Below are 22415 nucleotides of genomic sequence, written 5' to 3' on the forward strand. Positions count from 1 at the left end.
CCCACCAGCTTGCCGAGGAGTCGGCATCGTGATGATGAAACCGGTGCACCAGACCGCGCCCCAGACCTCTAAACTTTATGACGACGTACAATTTTATGATTGTCGCCAGAAGTCAACTCTCGATAGAAACTCGCCCCCCTCTCGAGAGAAAAATCATCCCGGATTAATTGAATATACCCTTAAAAATGAACCGGTCATCCCGAGAGAAGCGTGCGGTGCCATTAGCCGGACGGTAGCTGGAATTATTGTACACCGATACAAGTAAAGCCTCGTATTTCAATCGATAAATGAAATACTCAATTACTGTAAATCTGCAGAGATACTTCCATACGTGTACTCGAAATTAAAAATCAATCGAGAACCTCGGTGATTAATAAGGGAGTTTAAAATTTAACAAAACGAGACAAGCCCATATTTCTATAACCGGATTAAAACTCTTGGAATTAAAGAAGATTTGAACAATAAGTAGAAATGAAATTCTTAAATAAAAATAGACAAATTCGATATTAGTATTTTAAAAAAAAACTATGTTTACTATTTTTCCTTAAAAATTTACAAATTAAAATACGAATGTTGTTTTCTGTTTAAAAAAAAAACTATTTTAATTTTTTTACGCTCTTAATTTTTCTCACGTTCTTCCTAGTGTATCCTGAATGATAAATATAGAGAAAAAAAAAAATGAATAAAATTCTTAAGGAATAGAACGTACGCCAAGCATTTCTTAGGCGCAAGATGCATTTCAGGATTAGCTGTATCTAGCATCTCGACTGGTTGTTCCCGTGCCATTCGGTTTCATAACAAGAGGGACAACAAGAGGGCAAATCCCACGTTCCTATCCGCATAATCTGCTTACGGAATTTCCATTAACGTCTGGTTAACCAAGAGACCGGCTATCGTTGATGGACCTGCAATACCAAGCGACAAACGAGCGAAAGAAAGGGAGAACAATGCGTGTACTTGGACGGGGCGACAAATCGAGCGATCCGGTGAGAAAGAAAATATTATAAGAGAGATAGGCGTGTTCCGATTTAATAAAATTTTATAGATTTTAACGATATAATATACGGTGAGAGATTTGTAATCCGCGTGATCGTGAGTGAATTTCGCAACACCCCCTCCTCTCCAGTTCCCCAGTTTTGTGGAAATATCCACGTCTTCGAGCGGAGATAGAAATTGTATATTGTCTGCGAAACGCGTTTGCGAAAGTGCATAAGGAAAGGCCTCGTAAATTTTATGCCAATTGGACGGAGAATGAGAACTGGAATTCTATTATTTACAATTTTAAGAAACGTGGATTCTCTTCAATTAACGTGACGCGTTACACTCGTCGAAAATTTAACTTTCCGACTTATTGGACGGAGTCCAAATTCTTCTTCAAAACCATTTCCTCGAATTTATTTAAAAAAAGAATATCCATCCTCGGAATACAATTAATCTAACATCTCCCACCCATTCGAATCACGTATAGAGAAACTGATACTGAAACTACCTCGATTCCTTCGATCGACCTTGAATTCGCGCAAAATCCTCCGCGAATCTTTGCAAATATACTATGTATATATACGTAACGCGGAGAACGCAAGTCGGTCAACGTGTTATGCATCCGAAACGAATCGAGACTCTCCATCGATCGCAGACGACAATCGCTCTCGAACCCATTGCATTTACTCGGCGAGTAACAAAACGGCTGCCAACAAATAAATCAAAGATCGGCCTCGATTCCTCCCGACGCAAGGGTACAAATGATCACGCGACCACGTGGGCACGAAGCCACGGCCATTAGATTTCCATTAATGATTGCGTTTAATAGACCCTTACGTAATTATGCGCCGTGCCACCCACGCGCATGCGAACGCCTCTCTTTCTCTTTCCTTCTCTCCGTTCTCCCTTCTTCTCTTCTACCCTTGCACTTCGTTTCTCCTCTCCATTTTTTCCTATCACTCGTCTCTTTACGTCTCGTTGCACACCGATCGATAAATTTACCAAGTGTTAGACTCAATGGAAATCAAATCAATTTTCGACGAGACTCGAAAGTGCGCGCAGCAATTTAATCAGCGAATATATATATATATATAACAAAATACATTCATGAATTTATTCGAGGATGCAATTGGAGAAGAGAGAAACACTTTCGTGCTGGTAGAACTCGGAGAGAAGAGCGCGTCCATTGATAAAAGGACGGATGAGGATTTTCGTTTCCGCCGCCGCGAATTAATTAAGACGATCGATGCGTCCCGACGACCGGCGACCATCGCGACACCAACGCGCACTTGCGCGCGTGTGTGTGTAAACGGCATCGTGGTTAAGCGTGCCGTCTCCTGCGTGCCTCTGTCCTCCGCCTTCTTATCTGGATCTTGGTGAAATGCGACGTGCGCGGTGTCTCCCGATGACCGATCGCGAGGATTTACGCGGTTCGTTAAATTAAATTACGCCGACTTGTCTCCGCGAGGGCTATCGCCTCGATGGAACAAGTTATATATATATATATATATATATATATATAGCGAAGTATGGCGCGGGTATCGCGTGAGTTTCGCGATCGTAAGTCAAGAATAAACTCGTATCTCGTTATTAGACCCGGTTCGAGAAATATTAGCGTACCGTGGAGAGGTTTAAACGCTCGAATTACCGAGTTATAAATTTATGCCTCTATTGCACGTGGATAATTAAAGTAACATAGCACGATATCGATGCGATACAATTTCTCGATGTTCAATTAATTTAGACGTTTTCGGAAATTTCGCCGCTTGAAAACTTTGAATATCGTGGGAGGATTTTTTAATTTACGAAGAGGGAGGCTTTGGATTAAGATTGTTATAATATATATTAATCGAGATGGAAAATATTTGAAATTCATTGGTGAACTTGATAAGTGGAATTACTCTATTTTAGTAAACTCGGGAAAGTGAAGTTAGCATAAGTTGGCTATTTGTTAAGGTGTATCGATAATTTTCATTCAGAACGTCTCGATAACGATAACGATAAAAAATGGTACGGTCGGGAAATGGAAGAATCGCAGAAACATCGGCATTACATCGTGGATAAGAATTTCAATATCGAACGACCTTGCCTCGATCGTAGTTAAAAGCCAACATGAATACAACATGGCGAATGCGAATAGCTATCGTCAACATTTATAAAGCGTCTCATGGTCAATAACTATCATCCGTGGCGCAGCTCTAAAGGCATAAAACTTTCATGAATTCGTGATAGGCCGAGTTCTACGGCCGTTTGAAACGAGAGAAAGAGAGAGAGAGAGAGAGAGAGAGGGACTGGTTCGGCTTACAAGTTCGTGCAATTACTTTTACCATTATAACAGATCCTATGATGACGCGTGTGCAGCTCGGACAGAGAGGAGGCCGCGGTCGACGATAAAAAGCTAGTTTCCTCGAGTAGCGAAGCACGTTGGAAGTGTAGAGGTTGTAATACGTCGGTCTCGTAAAGCAGAAATTATTAAGTGGTTCGTAAAGACGGGGCTCACCTTGTGGTTAACGTTCGAGGAACGAAACCTGTGTTTCTAGCCGAGGCTTAAATCGGAATAACTGTTAATGCATCAACTGTTAAACAATTACAACATTTACACTATTTACCATTTTTTCCTTCCGCAAGATTTGTTACTCACTTGGATAGTTTCATTTGACAAGTTAAATCGAATTGCTTAATCTTTATCTTTTTTTTTTCTTTTTTTGAGAATGTTTCAATTTCAATTCAAGCTAGATCGAACTGGATTAATTTCTAATTCTTCTTTCTAGAAAGAATTGACCTCGATTGGATAAATGTGTCTCGTTATATATAAAAATAGAATCGTCTGTGAATAAGTCAACGTGAATAAGAAGACGATGAAAAAAGACATAAAGAAATAATTTGTTCCAGTTCTACTCGATCATCGGATATTGCTGCGTCATCACCGCGTAACAAGACGTCAACAGTTCTGGAAAAGAAGCGTGTGATGGACCACTTATGAACCACTTCGCATGATTTATCTTCATTATATCGATTGCAGAAGACAGCGTGCAAAAAATTCTTCTCGAGAATAAAACGATTTTCCATCCCAGTTTTTTATAAACAAGATGAAACCGTTCGACGAAGAAGAAGAGCATGGATAGATATCTGATCGAAACGATGCCGAGTGGAATTTGTGGAAGACGTGGAACGTCTTCCATCGAGCAGTCGATGAACGCACGACCAATAATTAAAGTGTGACAAGGCGCTCTCCTAATTAATTTACAACGCAAGCGACGCGCGCTTGCCTTCGATTTATACTTCGATGCATCATTGAAAAGAAAAATAATCTATCGTATCTATATTTAAACGCAATACAACTTTCGAATCGATCCAGTAAGTAAGTAAGATGCGCGAATGAAAAATTTGAAGAATCGAAATCGAAATTTCCACGAAACGCAAAAATTCCAAACACCTTATAATTAAACATTAGCGGAAACAACAAGCGTAAATAACGAATAAACTGCTTCCAAGACAGAATTGCCATAACCTCATTTTCCTAAACCGTGACGAGGAGGCATGCACGGATGTCGAAACGAAATATTTAATGACGGTGCTGGCCGACGGTGATGACACAATTACACGTACAATTAGCCTCAACCATCGTCGCGATGGTCAACCATGCTGATGAACAGTAATGCAAAAAAAAACATGGAAAGCGTTCCCGATTTCTCTGAGGTACGAAAGGAAAAATCGGAAGGAAAAATTGGAAGGGGAAATGCGTTTGTTTCTATGGGGGAAAACGTGGACGAGGGGACAAGGAGAGGGTGTACGAGAAGCAACGCCTTTTCTACCTCGTGAAACATGACAATGAGACGGTAGGAGACAAGAGCGTTTTTGGCTTGCGTAAATGGCCATTGAGAGGCATTTTAGCTCGGTTCCACGATCTTCTTAAATAGTACGTGCAACGACCGCAATACTGGAGGAAAAGTTTCGGTTGCCTACGCGTGCAAGAACAAACGTTTCACGCAACGATGAAATGATGAAATTAACCGTTTCGAGGTAGTTGAGCGCGAAAACGAGTGAAATTTTCAATCGGGACATATAACCTCTCGGTTTATTGTAATTAACATTAACCCCTTGTGCCAATAACCAAAGTTGAGAAATAAAAGGAGGAATAAAACGATAGATAAATGTCGCGTTGTGCGAAAGAAAATATTTGACGCGTCCACGTAAAAAAAAAAAACAATATTTCTCGGAAAGAGGATAAATTTTTTTTTTTTTTTAACCGTTCGCGAATAATGAATATTATAATATTGCCGATATAGCATCGTGCGTGAATTCTTTTGTCGCGAGAGAAAGAAAAGTCGTTTATCGTTTTATTCTCATCGGAGGAGGAACGATTTACGAGCATTAAAAAAATGCGTTAATGCGAACTATGCGTACGCCTATAAAAACTCGACGGCAAACACTTTCTCGAAACTCGTCTCGAAACTATAATTGCTCGAACCATCGGAAATAACACTTACACTTACTGCCTACGAAGGCGATGATACGATAGAAAAATTCAGACAAGATTACCCGTTTATCTCTCAATCTCTTTCCATCGCCAACGAGATGCGTAAACGTAAACACTTGTTAAATCTCGCCATTTAAAATTATCCTATCCAACCCTTTATCTCCCTGTTTTTAAAGCAATCGATCGAAAACATCTCTCTCTCTCTCTCTGTCAATTTGAAATTCCACCCCCTTTATTACGTTTCGAGAATTCCACCGCGTTTAGTGTCGTCTCTTATATTTTCGAACTCAGGCATCGATCGAAATACCGTGCAAAGGGAGGCTACATTCCAAGAAGACATTATCGTCTATAAAGGCCGAGGATGAACAGGACCGGCGTATCGGCATAAGCTCACGCACACGCGCGATCCTATCTACTGTTACATTGGCGAACACGCGTCCTCCGTGCGCGGAGATCGCGTACGGATAAAAATGGAGACGAGACGAACGCCACTCGTCGCTTATCTGAAATGAACGGTCTCCCGGTGAACCGTGAGACCTGCCCCGCGCAATCGGTTTAGACAAGTTTGAGAGCTTTTTGCTCGTCTCCCTGCGATCCGGTTGATGGATCGTCCCGAGCTGTTCTATAACAGAGCGGTTCTATCGTCCGCCTCGTGAGCTGAAGCAACAACGCGATCATGCTCGCCGTCCTACCGCAGACATTACATTTTCAGTTTCGCAATCGGGCGAGCGGGTGATGTAACGTTTTTCGCGTTATTTATGTTGATGCATTCCTCGAACACCTTTAGAGGTATCTCTAAGGATGATTTCTTCGTCAGCGAAAAATAAAAAAAAAATAAAATTTTCATCTATACTTCGATTTGAATTCGTCGAAATTTTAACGAGATTCCATCCTCGTGGAATCGTTCGCGATCCGGGAAAAGAAAATCCAATTTCAGCGGCCAATTGAAACGGGATAGAAAAAATGGAGCGAGAGTAGCTATCCAATCTCGATTTCAAGCCCGATCGGTGGTAGATTCTGAGAAATACACCGGTGTCGCGGCGATTTTTCATCCGGCCTCCCTTGAAAACCTGTTTAGAGCCGCGGCGATTATAGCTACGTGCTGTCGCGCAGTCATCCGCTATTTCTGATTAAAACGGAGCAGAACACGCGAACGACGACTACTTTAGAAGCTCGAAAATGATATGCAAATTGCAATCAACTCTGAAAAAGAAAAAAAATTTAAATACCAATTGCCTCGGAATCTCGTGAAAATCTCTCGGGGAATTGATTGTTAATTGCTTTTCTAAGAAAAGCACTTGCTATTATACATTAAGACACGCATATTTTTGTTCCTTTCGAAACGAGTAGAAGGAATTATTAATGTGCTTTTTCGATTCATCGTTTATGAAAATATTAAAAAAAAAAATAATGATAATAATAATAATAATAAAACGAAACACATCGAAGGAGGAAGAATTGTTTAAACAATCTATGTATTGTGCTCTAAGACAAAGGAATCGCTATCTCGAACGAGCATCTCATTCTTTGCGCCTCTCTTTCAACCTTGTTTCCCAATATTTCTCCTCTCCTCCACGACGGCGTAATATATATTAAGATCAACGAGTAACGAGTTTTAAAATAGCGCAACGTTTTCGCACGAAATGCTAATTATTACGTCACGTCTGTAAAAAGGAAAAAAAAAAAAAAAGAAGAAAAAAAAGAACATCTATTACCGTTTACGACGCGAGTTTATGCTTGGAGTTTATAAGCTTGGACGGAAATTTCCTCCACCAGGCCGTTTTTCCCTACTTAATACATTTGAGGTTTGAAATAAATTGTGCGGTTGAAAAAATTATTCCCCATGCGCGAGCGGCAAAACTCGCTTGCGTTCGCGCGCGGGATGAAATATGTTTACGAAGTAAAACTTCTAGATTCCCATTGCTCTTTAAAATCTTGTTCAATAAATTTTCCGAACGGGGGACGAGGTGGGGGAACGGAGTGGAAGAAGAAGGAGGGAGGGGGAGGGAGGGACGATCCCGCTAACGTTTAAATAAATCATCGAATGCCTGAAAAGCCATCGCTGCAGGTGTTCTATTATAGATATACTTTATACAGCGATATATCACAATTAACGCTACCAGAAAAATTTCCAGTTGAACCCTCGCGACCCCGCGCGTTGTACCGTTTCCTGCTTCCCTTTCTTCGCCGAATATACGGATTACACTAATCTGGATTTGTTCGTCGTACATTGTCGATCGTAAATTCCACGATAGCGAAAAATATACACGGCGAGAAGATCACTTCGAAGACGATTCAATATCGTCGAATATCGTCGATTATTTCCTCGTGCAACACCGATGTTCAAAAGTTGATTCTGAAAATTATACTATTTCCGTTGCGAAAAAACTCGGATCGATATTCTAAACGTAACAACCAATAACCAATAAAATTGGAATCATACTCTTACGTTAAATCATTTCGCGTGGCAGGACGATAAAATCGAAATATTCTGTACCGATCTTGGACGGAGGGGGGGAAAAAAGCGGAGAAAAATCTATCACCTGACCGAGCACTTATTGGGAAAATAAAGCATCCACGAGGGGAGTAGATGCTTGGCCTGGCTATCTCGGCTGACCGAGCTGGTTGGTGTAATCATCGGAACCCCCCCATATACCAGCAACCACCTTCAACAGCAGGACGTAACAAGAGGTGAGCCAACCAACTGGGAATACCATGTAAGAGACTTTAATGCTTCGTATCACGAGAAAGAGAGGCCGGTACGCGTGTTTGCGGCGGAATATTTACGGACTGGTGGGGTGTTATCGCACGAATTTGAGGGGCTGTCACCGATTAAAAGGGAGCCCGGGATAAAGAGTAAATGATATATAATCGGACCTGAAGAAAAATGACGAGGTGGCAGGGACTGAAAGAATGATACATCGAAATTACAGGGATTCTGTTTTTATTGAAAACGATTTTACAAGCGATATCGAACCAATTCTTCGAATTAGAAATTAACCAATTAGTGAATTGTTCCGAAATATATCCTACAACGAATTCCACCATATTTCTCAAAATAAATTCCTCTCGATTCTCGTCCAAGATCGTAGAAGAATAAAAATAATCTAAAGAGGGGAGATTTGAACGAGCGCACAAGCGACATCGATCGCAATTCTTCGAAGCAAAAAACCTATACGCATAAATTCAACCAATTTCCAACGGTGCCCAAAATAAACGTTGTAACTCTTGGCTCGGCCAATACCTATTATCAGAGTCACACCGCAAACATCGCCGAGGCTGGCCAGGGGCAGCGATCAACAAAAGTGACCGAGAGGAGAGGAAAAAAAGAAGAGGAGGAGGAGGAGGAGGAAGGGGTTTTACACGGCACGCCGGATCCCGACAGAGGCGATTCCTCACCGTTGTCCAGCTTCGTAATGATGGATAATGACACAGGATGCGAGTGACCGGTATAAACCGTGCGCGTATTCAGCAAGAGGACCACAACGACTCGCAACTCGTATCGTATAAAATGGCCAACGAGACGGAAGGAGGAAAGAGAGGAGAAGCGTGGCATCCGTTTACCACCCGAGATCCCTGTGCCTCACCTGTGCAGCTTATACGCGTCGTGTACGTCGACCGAGCAAGCTGTGTTACCACACCGGATGTTGAATTCATATTCATCCTCCTTCCCCCCCCCCCCTATTTCGAACATCCAATGTCTAGATTGCCTAAGGGCTCGATCCTTGCAATCTCCTCGGATCTCTTTTCGATCGCTCCTTCAAAAACTTTTTCAAACTATCTTTAAAATCTCGGTGTACTTCCAATATTCGAAACAATCTATCTATAAACTAGAAACTCATCTTTCAGGAAAATTCTGTACGATTACGAATTATAGAAACGAGTAAAATCAAACAAATTTGCAAATGTAAAAAGGGAAAAAAGAAATAAAAAGAAATAGGAAAAATAAATAATGATTGTCTCGTTAATTATTCCATTTAAAAAATCGATTCGATAACACGAGAGGACTCGAGGGGGGAAAATGTCAGAACACGCTCCTTTAATCGTGCGGGCACGGCCGAGTCAACATGTACGTGGTATCGGCGGTCTTTGTTTTATTCTTAATCAACGCGACGCGTGATCGTTTCTGGCAAGCAAGCGTGCCGGTGATTTGCCCGTAGCTTCTATGCCCGTACCACGTCACAGAACACGAATCGCGGGTAATTGTAGCGTTTTAGTACCTGATGCGCTCCCTCGTCGCTTTAATAAATAGAGAGAGACCTTGATGCCGGCATTGCATGCTTTAACGTACCGACCGGTTATTATCGCGGAGTTTATTATTTTTACTTAATTACGAAGACGCGAGTCCGACCGATGAAGAAGTTCTCCGTTTATATTACCATACCAAAAGGTAATCTAATCGCCACGCCATTCTCCCTACTTGAGCATTGCAAATGGTAGTACACGCAAGTGCGGACAATGGGTGTAACGTTACTAAAAAAAATTCCTTCTCCCTACCTACGATTCATCGATTTTATCGACTTATTACTCGATCCTTCCCATTCTTTCTATTCCACGTTCCGTTATCTATTATCAGCTGTCTATCGACCGCAGAAACTGGGTGTAGAATAGGCTAGATTGCCATCCGCGTTGACAAACGTGGAAAATCTAGTTCTCGAGTTTGAAGTTTGGAATGTTATCTTTTCCACCCGAGCCGTGCGTATCGCGTAACGTTACAGCGAATTTGATATTTTATTTTTACCATAATAAATAGACGAATAGTTTAAGAATGAGTGTGCACCCCTTCTCTTATAGATCGCTCGTAGATCCACCCCCTTCATCAACTAATTTCGAATATTATCTTAAATCCCCGTGTCAAAATTTACATTTGAAGTGGCAAGAGTGAGAAAAAGATTATCGCGTGAAATACGTTTATTTCATTCCTATCTCGAGACAGTGCGCGATCTTGCGAGCTCCAGGTATTGCAGAACGTCTATTCCACACACCCATTTCATCCTGAGTATATATACTCGGTCTAACCAGCATTTACATTCACCTGTATGTGTGTATATATATATATATATACTCTCGACTCTCGATAATCGTCATTTTACCTGACTACCTTTTTAATTGCCGCCATTCCCATTTGTGCAAATCTCGTCTCTTTTAGTCCTACTGTTACCCATTTATTGCAACGACCGTAATCATAAACTCGAGCCACGGAGCAACGTGAACGAACCACGAAATCATATACCGTTTTATTCCGCTGCAACTTCCAGAGCCATTCGAGATTTAAAAAATCTTTAAATACAAAGATTAATAAATGGATCCCAAGTAACGAATAAAACGATATTAGCGCCGATGAAAAAATTTTTACACGTACAAGAAGAAGAATATAACATTTCGAGATGAATTTAAAAAAATTAATGCGCGAACTTTTATATTTATTCTCAGTTATATCAGATATATAAGCATTAACATAATATTGTACGGAGTGTATCTACGCTCCACACCCTTTTCCTCGCAAATATGCACTCGCATTCACGTTCATCCATACACAAACTCCCAACGATAATCATTTTGCTTCTCAAATATAACATCGTTCCATCTTTTTTAAATTATCCTTTCTTTTTTTTTTTACTTTTTTCTGAAATCGTGCTACGAATCCTATCGATTTATTTCCTATCGATCTTAGCGAAGAGGAAGAGACAAGAAAGGAAATCTTTTTCTCCATCGATTTAACAAATTCACGCGCCTGTCACCCCTTTATAACGACGTGTCTCTCTATGTTGGTGAAACGTTGACAATGTTCGCGCCGGAGCCATTGTACTGTCAATATTGGCGAAATCTCAGAGGGCCACAATAGGGAGGGGATATCAAAAGGAGGCGAGAAAAACCGCATTCCTTCGAGCACGACATACAATAAAGCGAAAAATATCGCCGAGGACGATAATTACTGTCTCACGGCAGCGATTTATTGCTCGACCATAGCCACGGAACCGACGCCTTTTCCTCGTTAATATTTTCACCGATCCCGTGTTTCCCACCGTCTCTCTTTATTTACCAATTGTTCACCTGATGATATATTTTTTTCATTCTAACTCGTTCACGTAACGTTATTTTTGTACGTTGATTCATATAGAATTTCAACAAGGATGAGACTCCCTTTACTTTGGTTGAATTTTTAAAGGCCGATTATTAGAAAAGAATTTTAGAAAAACCATTGCATTTCTTTATTATCCTCACAATTGATTGAAATCTAACAAGTAATATAATAACACTCAAAAGATTCGTCGATAGCGTAGAGTTCAACACGGTGATTTTATTTCACCTAATCCTATTGTTTGAAGCAAAAAAAGAATCTTAAACCGGAAAGTTTTCAATGTCTCTGGAGAAGAGATAAAGGCGAAAGAGGAAAGCATCGAAACGAGCGCAGCCCCGGTGGCTTGGCAATAAAGAGATCTTAACTATTCATTGTTCTGTATAATAACGGGAGCGAAACGAGCGTAACTGGTGGACTTGCGTACCCCATCGAGAAGAATCCAAACCCATATTTGGCCCTAAAAAACAAGTTAATGTCCCTAATCGCGATCGGTGGTGAAATTGCACCCTTCGAACGTGCCAAGGATCGTATTTTGCTCGGCTCGTAAAGCTCGAACCCGAAAAGAGAGAAGAAAAAAAAAAGGTGGAAGAGAAAGAGAGAGAGAGAGAGGATCTCGTGCAGAAAATGGTAACACGCGAGAAAACTCGTCTCGTTACTAAAAACACTCCGCGCAAAGATATGCCGTGTTTTCTTTCTTTCTTTTTTTTTTTTTTTTTTTCCAAACGAGCTCGAGTTCGCACTTCATTTTGTATAAGGCGATATGCAAACGAGGTAAGAGAAAACGTGGCCAAGCTTATTGAATGTAAATTGGATTATATTATATGGATTCGCTCGTGAATGATCGATTGTATCGTCGCGAATGATTGACGAATTAACACAGTGAATTCGAGATCGGAATATGACGGCATTGGAAGATAATTCTAATTATCGTCACGGTCGTTTCAAGTGAATGATCCATTTAAGGAAAAGAGTTCCTCGGAGTTGATCTTGAGAGTAATTTCTTTTTTTTGCAATTGGATTAAAAGCAACTTTCACTTCTCAACCTAATTAATTAATCTCGACTCTCGAGATCGATCCTTGAGAATCTTACACTCAAATGGTTCTATCTCTTAATGTATCCTAAATATATCTAGATCTTGATCAAAAGTAAAATTTCACGAAATCGAATTAAAATTGGCGAAATTTTAATCTCGCTTAATAATCGAAACGATCGAAATCGTCGGGAAAAAGTCAATAATGCGGGAGAACTGGTTTACTGTCCAACTTTCAACGGCAGATATGCATGATTTATCGCGGCTTAAATCTCGTTCGGACCACATCCAATACATGCAAATAGGGCAAAACTGTCCATAGCTATATAGGTGAAACCTTGAAATCTTTGCATTCCATTACACGACCGTACACGTAACGTGCAATACGCAATAATCAAGGAACGAGACCATCGACAACTTCAAAACTATTATTCATCCTTAAGACTTAGCTTGTTGCAACCGGTGGATAATTATTGAATTTTTAGCTTGGAATGAAAAGTGTGTTAACGATTAAAAGAGAGGGGAAAAAGTGCAGGTTTACGAAATTTGATCGAGATTTTTCGAAAAGCTTCTCAATTATTATTCTCGTGGTACAATTGTACGGGACAAGAGGACGATAAATCACATTATTCCATAACACCGCGTAATACTGCGTGCTTGTAAATTAGAGAGGAATCGTCTAATGCGGTGGGGTTAATCTTAATTAAATCTCTTCCTCGATCACCTAACATCGCGTGTACATTAATCTCTCGAGGCTTCCTGGAGTTCTAACACGAAACCCCCTCTTTTATCCTATTTGCCTTTTCGCTTGTAACTAGCTACACATACGTTGAAAGAATAGATAAGAAGTCCGCTCACCATCTTCCAAGTACGTAGATCCTCTCTTATCAAAACGCACAAAACGTTTCTACACATTGTATCGTAGCATGGCGCTTCCTTCGTCCCCATCTTTTATTTTATTTCCTCCTTTCTTCTACGAACTCTCCTATCTTTTAGATAAGATTTTGAAACACGATAGAAACGAGATAAATTGCAATATCGAGGAAAGATTTTGTGCGAAATTATTAGAAATTGGATTATAATTCAGAATTCGTTCAAGAATTCGTCTTTGAAGAAAAAGATAGCTTTCCATTATACTCAAACTTTTCTCCGTAATATCGATTAATTTTGGAATAACAATCGATCGAAATGCATCAACGTTTTTCGAAGAACAACGCGCGCGCAGTTAAAAAGGAAAAAAAAAAAAAAAAAAAAAGAATTAATTAATAACGCAGCAGGCAACTGTCGCGAACAAAGAGGGAAGCAATCGCGCGTTATGCTCGCATATACTTAACGTGTCGGATGATTTATTAACGAACCCGTTCCAAATCATAAATAACGTTAACGAATCGTAAATGTTTCATCGTTAAACAAACGCTTGGAGCGCATCAGGCTCGTACAGTTAATCGTTGGCACAGGATTCGTACGATTCCATCCTCTTAACAACAGGCTCGACACGTACACGGTATACCATTCGTAACCAAGGTTGAAAAAAGAACTCTACGCTGGCAGCACGTTTACGTTTAGTGCATGCATATGCATCAGATGTGCCAGACACTGTCGCACGTACTGAAATAACTTGCCAACTTGTTTGATTCTCTCGATCCTTGCGAAAATCGCGGCTACGTTTCAACAATAAAGAGTTAATTAGATAAAACCTATCCTAAATTGACACCATGAAATTGTTGCCGATTTCTATTGTAAAATGTTCTAAAAATATTATAAAATAAAAAAAAAATTAAAATAATCGATATATCAGGAAAATTCTTACAAAGACGGAACTAGAGATCAAAGAAAAATTCATATTAATTTTAAAAATTATAAAAATCCTAAGAGATAATTAAATTAAATTAAATTATCAAATTTACCGGATAAAAATTATATACGGATCTATATATTTTTCTTCTCTTCCTAAAAAAATAGAAAAATCAACAAGGATCGATCTCGTTACGAATCTTTCAATTAGCAACGATAGAAGATTACGGATACACGCGTAACTTGTTTGCCTTATTAAATTTAAAAAAAAAAAAAGAGAGAGAGAGAGAAAGAGAGAAAGAAAAATGCTCGATTGTTCGCGATCACTCGGTTAGAATGTCTCTGAATCAATTTCGTTGTAGCACACGGGTTTCAACACGTCCAGGTTACACCATACATCCTGTGTTGTTTCACACCGGCAACACCGATGTATGCACGAAGAATCTTTTAAACGGGGAATTTCGACTTAATTATCGTTCGGCTGATTAATGATCCCGTATATATACGTTTCAATGTGGCACCGCGTCAAATTCTATTTAACATTTTGTACACCGATAGAAAGCGCGATCACGCGAGTAATTTGCACGCGCGCGGTTAGCCTGCGTTTTGAGAGTTGATCGAGTTGGCATGCGACACCTCTGGATGGGTGGACACGAACAGAAACGCATTTCCGCCTTTCTAAGCGAATGCAAATTAAATGGGCGCGAGTTAAGTTGATGGACACGATCCAACACACCACGAATTCGCCAAATTCTTTCTCTGGCGTGAGAAATTTTTCTAGGCGTGGTTGTGTTAATCTAAACCGTTTAACTCTTTGGTAAAAGAGTCAGGTTGGATTGTTACGTAGGTGTAATTAAATTGAGGGGAGTCATGCATACGAATTTTCTTTTTTTTTTTGAAAAAATAATCCGAAAATGAGACGCGAGAAAGAGTTCAGAAGAAAAGAATTATTAGAGTAATAAAACCTTCGATTTGTAATTTTGTAAATTTTCAAAACGACAAGGAAAATTTAAAGAGTATTTTTCGAAATTTCATTCGAATTCGGCGAGTTCAAGAAAGATCGTTGAGATGTAAAATTAAGGCGATCATGTTGTAAATTAACTTATACAAGTTAAAACTTTCTCTAGTATAATGGACACAATTAAAACTAAACAGCGAAACGATTTTTCCTGAAAATTATGTAATCTTTTTACTACGGATGTTACTTCAGATGTTACTTTGATGCGAATTATCGAGGACGATGCATTTCAATTGCACTTGCTCAATTCCACTTAGAAGAGAGACAATTTGTCCTGCAAACTCCTTTTCTATGTTAAAACGAACAGATTAAATAATTCGTACGGACCGAGATTCTATTTCTATTCTATATGCAAAACTATAAATTTTTGCTTATTTCGATATCGCATTCATTCATATTCACGCTATTAAAAATTGAAAGAAAAAATAAAAAGCTTCTAAAAATCTAGAAATAATAAATATTTTCATTAAAATTTATTCTTCTGAAAATATTTGAAAATATTTGTATTAAGAATATATGAAGAATCAGGAATTATATTCACGATAATAAACAATTACAATATACAATAATGGTTTTATCCGTTTTTTAACGCGCGTAACATATTCACGATTGTTTTATACTTCTATTTTTAAATAATTTCATCAAAATCAAAAAATATGGGGAGATACGGTGAAATATAAAATAAGACGAAAATTTGAGGACGCGGTAAGGGAAAATGAAATTTTCCCCGTGAAAAGTAGGTGTGCGTTAGAAGATTACTTCGGAAAGGCACAAGGCCTTACTCGGCGAACGTATAATACTTTCACAGAAGCGTTAGAGCAAAGGTCATTCTTCCCCGGCAAAAGACGAGTAACAAAGTTCAAGCATTCACCGTCATACTGTTGATTTCGAGAGAGTGCAATTGCCGCAAACGAAAAACGTTCATAAATGTTACGTATATTATTGTTTTACGACGAAGAATTTCAAAAAAAATCTCATTCAATGAAAAAAATAACGAATAAGAAAATATCTAACTTTTTTTATGATAATTATGAAACGTTGCGTATGTAATACATAATTGAAAAGAAAATATAATGGGTGTACAAAATAATAAATATAATTAACATTGCTAATATCTTTCTTTCTATAAGATCGTAACATTTTTAAAAAAGGATCGTAACATTGTGCAATAACCATAATCGCGACACTTTCGATAATTTAAATGAGCGATGACATTCGATGCAAATTGTAACGTGTATAAAATTATCGATGAGAGGGCGTTGTCGTGAAAACAAAACGATTATGAATACTAAAATTGAAAATCCGTGTGTATATATTATGAATGTAATAAAATGAGTGAAAATAATTAATTAGAAAATTAAAGTGATAGAGAAAAATACGAAAAACACGGAAAAAAGAAAAAAAAATGTCCATAACGAGTCCAATTGAAAAACATTGTATGTATGTATACGTGTGAAACATAATTTATAGTTCATAGATGGCGTCTTCGAAATTTCTCGATATAAAAATACATGTAAACCGCACACATACAATCGAATCCACGAAAGAAACGTATTACTCGAAGTTTAATATATTCTAAACTATTTCAATCTTGTTTATAAACACGTTGTGCTCTCTACTACTGAGAAATCAGTTTCTCAGAAATTTTTATCTATAATTACAATTCTATTTACATTTTTTAAAGAGATGAACACAACATTTGACTCCGAAAATTCTTGGAAGTATGACCACGCTTCATACGCATATAATCGATTTTCAAATTCGTTAATGCAAAATCTTAATAACGAACAAAGTTATCATTGAGAATCAAACAGTGTTAAATAAAAGATTCGATGCTGAAAAGAGATATCGAGAAGAAAATCATTGACTGACCTGTATGGACGCGATGCCTGGCGTTGGTCTCGTTTGCCAAAAGAAGATTGTCGTACTCCAGTGTCGTCACATCCTTCATATGCACTAACACAATCACGAAAGTCACTAATATTAACACTATTGTTACCACCGATCGGTTCACCGTCATTTTGATCACGAAAATATGCGTTTTCCGGCCACGAAAAATCCGTCGCACGACGCGGGACACGCCATTCGATCACATTTTCGCAAACCGCGAGAATCGAAATTTCGATGAGGAAAGCTCGAAAATATCGAACGCTCGAAGCGGGAAGTTCGAATACCGCAATCGTGTACCGAATGCTAATCCTCGCATATTATTAAAAACGCGATAAACACGATGATAATAGGACAAAACACGATTATAAAATTCGCACAAACTATTTCGATTGTGATTCACGCATTATTTCTCCGCGTTTAAATTTTATTTGTCGATACAACGCGAAGTTGTCCCTTTGACGCCACAAATTCGATACGTGCGCAGATCGAACGAATTGTCATAATTACTGCGCATAGGACAGAACCCCGCGTACGAAACGAGTGCACCGTTCACGGATGAGAAACTCTAGGTCGGTGAAATTTCGCGAATTCTCTTCGTTCTCTCGATTCATATCACACGAAGGATTGTCAATCGGCAAACATTACACACTCGTCAACTGTCACTCGCGTATACGTAACTGAGTACGCCGAAAATAAAAGCAAATATTCGAAACCGCGCGTGCTACCACTTTTAAAAGAAGTGTGCGCCACACGAGTCCATGCTACACTGCGAGGCGACAGTCAGGTGTTTCAAGCAGCCGCCACGCGACATCCGCGCCATCCGTTGGCCTATCACTGAACATTCGGTGTCGCGCGTAAACCACCGGCGCGCTTTTCACGCGCACGTTCCTTACGTCGTTCTTCGTGTCACGTGGCCTCACTTGACTTCATTCATGGAGACAGGTCCTTTTATACGAGTGTATGTATGCGTAAGCATTGCCCGGCTGTATAAGTATGCATCATTCTTATTTGCATCTTTTCTTTTTTTCTCCAATGTATAGAGGTCGATTTTTGCATACATAGAATAAAAAATTTAAATAATTATTTTATTAATAATACATACCACTTTCTTACAGCATAATCGCAGACGTCCGAATTTCTCCTCATTCTATATATCAATTTCAATGCTTAACATGTTCAGCAATAAAAATGCACGATGTGTAATAAATATTTCCCCGAATCCCTGCAACCGACCAAAATGTAATCGATTCTTGGAAAATCGAATTTTAAAAACGTACATAATCAAAAAATCAATACGCGTTCCATCTTCCTCTATTCGTTTCTCATTCGACACATGTTTCCAATTCAACTTTAAAATTCACATTTTTAATCCTATCAAATTTTCAATCACCCTCCCACGCTATCTCCCTTTTTTTATGATTACCAATCTTGAATAGCGTGCAAATGTTGCCCAACATCTGTAAACCATCCGCCGACCGCTTCTAAGCAGTTTCCTGCACGAAAGCAGTCGCGGATTCGTTCGTTACCTACATTTCCCTATCGGCAGCGATTTCTCACCGTCTCTCACCTCCACCCCTATCCTTAGCAAAGTAAAATCGCGCGTCGAAATCACGTAAGCGTAACCTCTTCGCGAAGAAGACACGGATGCTTCGCTCTACCGGTATTTAATTAAGCCCGGTCGTTCGAGAGAGACAGAAAGAGAGGAAAAAAAAAGTCGTTGGTACAGGAAGCGATGGGTTTCGAGTACGCGGAGCAGCGGACCGTAGTTCGAGCCCCGTTACGGGACCAGATACATTGGCGTAGTACTCGATCGATCGGATATCGTTGTTTTCGCGACCGATCCTCGCGCACCGGTCGATGTCTCGACGCCGGTGTAACTTGGTATTCCGAGGGATCGCGAACCGCATCGATCTTAAAAATTGTCGACACGAAACTCGAGAGTAATGGTCAAAGTGTCTTCGTCTTTGTCTTCGTCCATTGCGTTCCTCTTTATCTCGCTTTATCTGTCCACCGCGAAAGGCAAACGATCCGTGCTCGTTTTTCATCCTGGACAAGGAAATGAACGATCGATGCACCTCCAATCACGATACGTAATCCCTGACCGCAGAGACGATCCCGCCGAGTAATTTTCATGCTGCGAGAAGAAAAAAAAACACGGTTTCCATTCCATGATTGATAGAAGAATCGCCATGTTTTAATATTATTGTAAGGGATAATGGGAAAGCGATTTGATGTATTATCTGCGAAATAAGTATGTAACAGGATAAAATGAGGAAATAAAGATCGTCGTGTTGGTCTCACAGGTAGTCAATTTTTTTTTTTTTTTTTTTTCTAAACTCATAGAATAGTATAGAAGAAAATCGTAAAATGTATCTTCCTCTAATGAGCCACTGTTCAAGCCATTTTTCTCACGAATGAAGAATTCACAATACTTTATTGTTCGGCCTATGGAGAGACGACAGACTTGTATCTTTCTAATAGTCGCTACAAGTTTAAGACATTTCCGGCGTGGTTATGAATGATTTCAACCGGCCAATTATTATTGTATTTTATTCGTTACTTATACTTGGATATTTTTATTAATGTTACTCGATCATTATAACAGAGAGATTTGGAATAACTTTCGGAACATATCTAAAAAAAAAAAAAAAATCGCGGGTAATTTAATAATGTCTAAACATGGCGCTACGTACCAATGAAATTCTTCTATGCGTCTTTATTTTAGACGCTTCTTTTTTCAAGCCTTGGGGGACATATTCTCACGAAATCCGGTTCTACTGGTTTGGGGTTAGATACGAAGCTGAAGTTTAGCTGCGGTGGCCCGAGAAATCGGCACCTCTGCTGATTACTATATCGTAATGTATCGTTAGATTAGTTTATTTATCAGAAATGAAGTTACACGTCGAAATCAAGACCATCGCCAAAATATTTATGATCCTCTGATCATTCCTTCTTGAAATTTATCTGTAAACGAGAGAAATTGATATTAAACGAAAGATTTGAATTATTTTTTTTTTAAAATCATTTACATTCGCGCTGACTTTCGCGTGAAAAAAAACGATCAATTCGTTAAAAGGAAAGGAAAACGAAAGACTATGTACTGAGAAATTTGTCAGGTAGAATCTAATTAACTTAACGCGCATACCTCAGGTTTGTAAAATCTTCGTGAACTAAGAATGAAAAAAAGTTGATAATCCTTTTCAATGGCAACGTCTTGTATTGATATAAAATTTATATCAATATTTTAAAATATGGATATAAATCATCAAATATTGGCCATGGAAAAATTAATTGACAATCTAGACAATGTTAAAATGGACAACAATTAAATAAGTTTCGATTAATTTGTTAATTTAATCTCTAATAACTTGATACGACAATATCGTTGGCTGGAATCTCGTTTATTAAGCAAAGTTACCTCTCTTTCGCCCGTATGAATAAATGAAAAGATATTAGCGGCATTCATATTACAGATTGTCACGTTCGCCAAGGGGATGAAATTTATTACTTCAAATTGGTTACAAAATACGCAATAATTCTCGTATAATTTATGACCGTACCAACAGTGTTGACGACGCATCCTATGAATACATCTTTCTCATATAATGTTATACATACGAGAGCAATACGAGAGAAACCAGGTGGATTTAAATATTCATACGCAATGTATCTCGTATATCAGTTTGCGAGTACTACGAATACTAAGTCTACGTATACAGAGTGTCGTTTTAAAAAAAAATCCATGATTATTTTCTTTATTTATCAATTTATCCTAACATTTATACCTGAAACCATAGAAGATTAATAATCTCGATCAATCTGGATTTAAAAAATATCGCTATTTCGATTAAAAATTAATGAAAATATATAATTTGTTAAAAAGTTTCGTGAAAACGAATAAATAAATATATATATATTTCATAATGTTTTTGAAAATCAATATCATATACTCACGAATTTATTTTACATATTTTCAAACTGTTCGTAAAAATTATTTAAATTTTAATTATAATGTTCAAGTAGAAAGATAAACGTTTCACCCTGTATACAGTATCACACATGGCCAAACACCATGTACGTGTAAAAGAGGTTGTTAATTTCTCCATGTAAGATCCACGGCGGTGGGCTTCATTAAAAATTGAACTGGTCAGAATATCAGAGAGAAGAATAAATTTAAAACGTATGAGCCATTAATTAACAGTCCAATTGCCGATATATTCTTATTCCACGAAATGAAGTTTACATACGCAGTATCTGCCTCGAAAAAAAAAGAATATCTTCGTAAATACACCAATTTATTTCTGAAAAATATAAAAAATATATATATGTAGCAATACTTGTGTATAAAGTATATATATTACATTTAAATTGCTTACATTATGTAAAAATTTCCATAATTTTTTTTCTCCTCTTCTACTCTCCTCTTTATTTAATATGTTATTTTTAGTTAATTGAAAATATTTCGAGAAAAGAATTCTTTTCTCATTGACAAGAGATCGCAATAAGAACTCTACACAAATACATTTATAGCTGCTAGGTTTCGCGAACAATGAACTCATGGAAAGTAGGTATACTTGCATCGTGCCAAGATGTTTCTACGAATAACCGTAATGTTTATTAGTATATGTATCTATTGAATCTGAATTAACATAATGAATACAATTTAATCTTTACAAAAAATTTTGTCTAAAATTGTTACTTAATTGTATTGATTCAAATGTGATTAAATATATTATATGATGTAAATACGATATATTTCTTATTAATATAAATTTTTAAAAAAATTTTAAAATATTATATTTTATTTATATTATACATTATTATATATTTTAATTACATTAACAGAAATCTTCATATTCTAAATTAATGTATTACTTGCCATAATGTTTATTTGAAACAATTCTGATTAAAATACACATTTCTTATATATAACTGTATATTAAACAGAATATATATAATTGCTAATATTCATATACATTTATTGAAATTTAAGACTTCTCCTTTCTTATGCTAATTTCGTTCTTTTTATGTATCTTTGTTCATTGTATGCATTCTGAAACTGCACCTATCCAAGTGAATAAAATAAAGAATAAAGGCACATTAAACGTGAAGAATGAGAAATGCAAAATAAAGGTAATA

The 22415-nt window shown here is 38.0% G+C and overlaps 1 protein-coding gene across 1 annotated transcript in view; it reads right to left on the reverse strand.

Moving 5' to 3' along the window:
- Nucleotides 1–18055, reverse strand: part of LOC410369 (platelet binding protein GspB) — a 172550-nt gene extending 154495 nt beyond the window's left edge. The window contains exon 1 of the mRNA XM_026444167.1: nucleotides 17259–18055. Coding sequence (XP_026299952.1) covers nucleotides 17259–17406 — 148 coding nt within the window. The 5' untranslated portion in view covers nucleotides 17407–18055. The remainder of the gene's footprint in view (nucleotides 1–17258) is intronic.
- Between the last annotated feature and the right edge of the window lie 4360 nt (nucleotides 18056–22415).

This window comes from Apis mellifera, linkage group LG12 (assembly GCF_003254395.2).
Source record: "Apis mellifera strain DH4 linkage group LG12, Amel_HAv3.1, whole genome shotgun sequence".
NCBI lineage: Eukaryota > Metazoa > Arthropoda > Insecta > Hymenoptera > Apidae > Apis > Apis mellifera.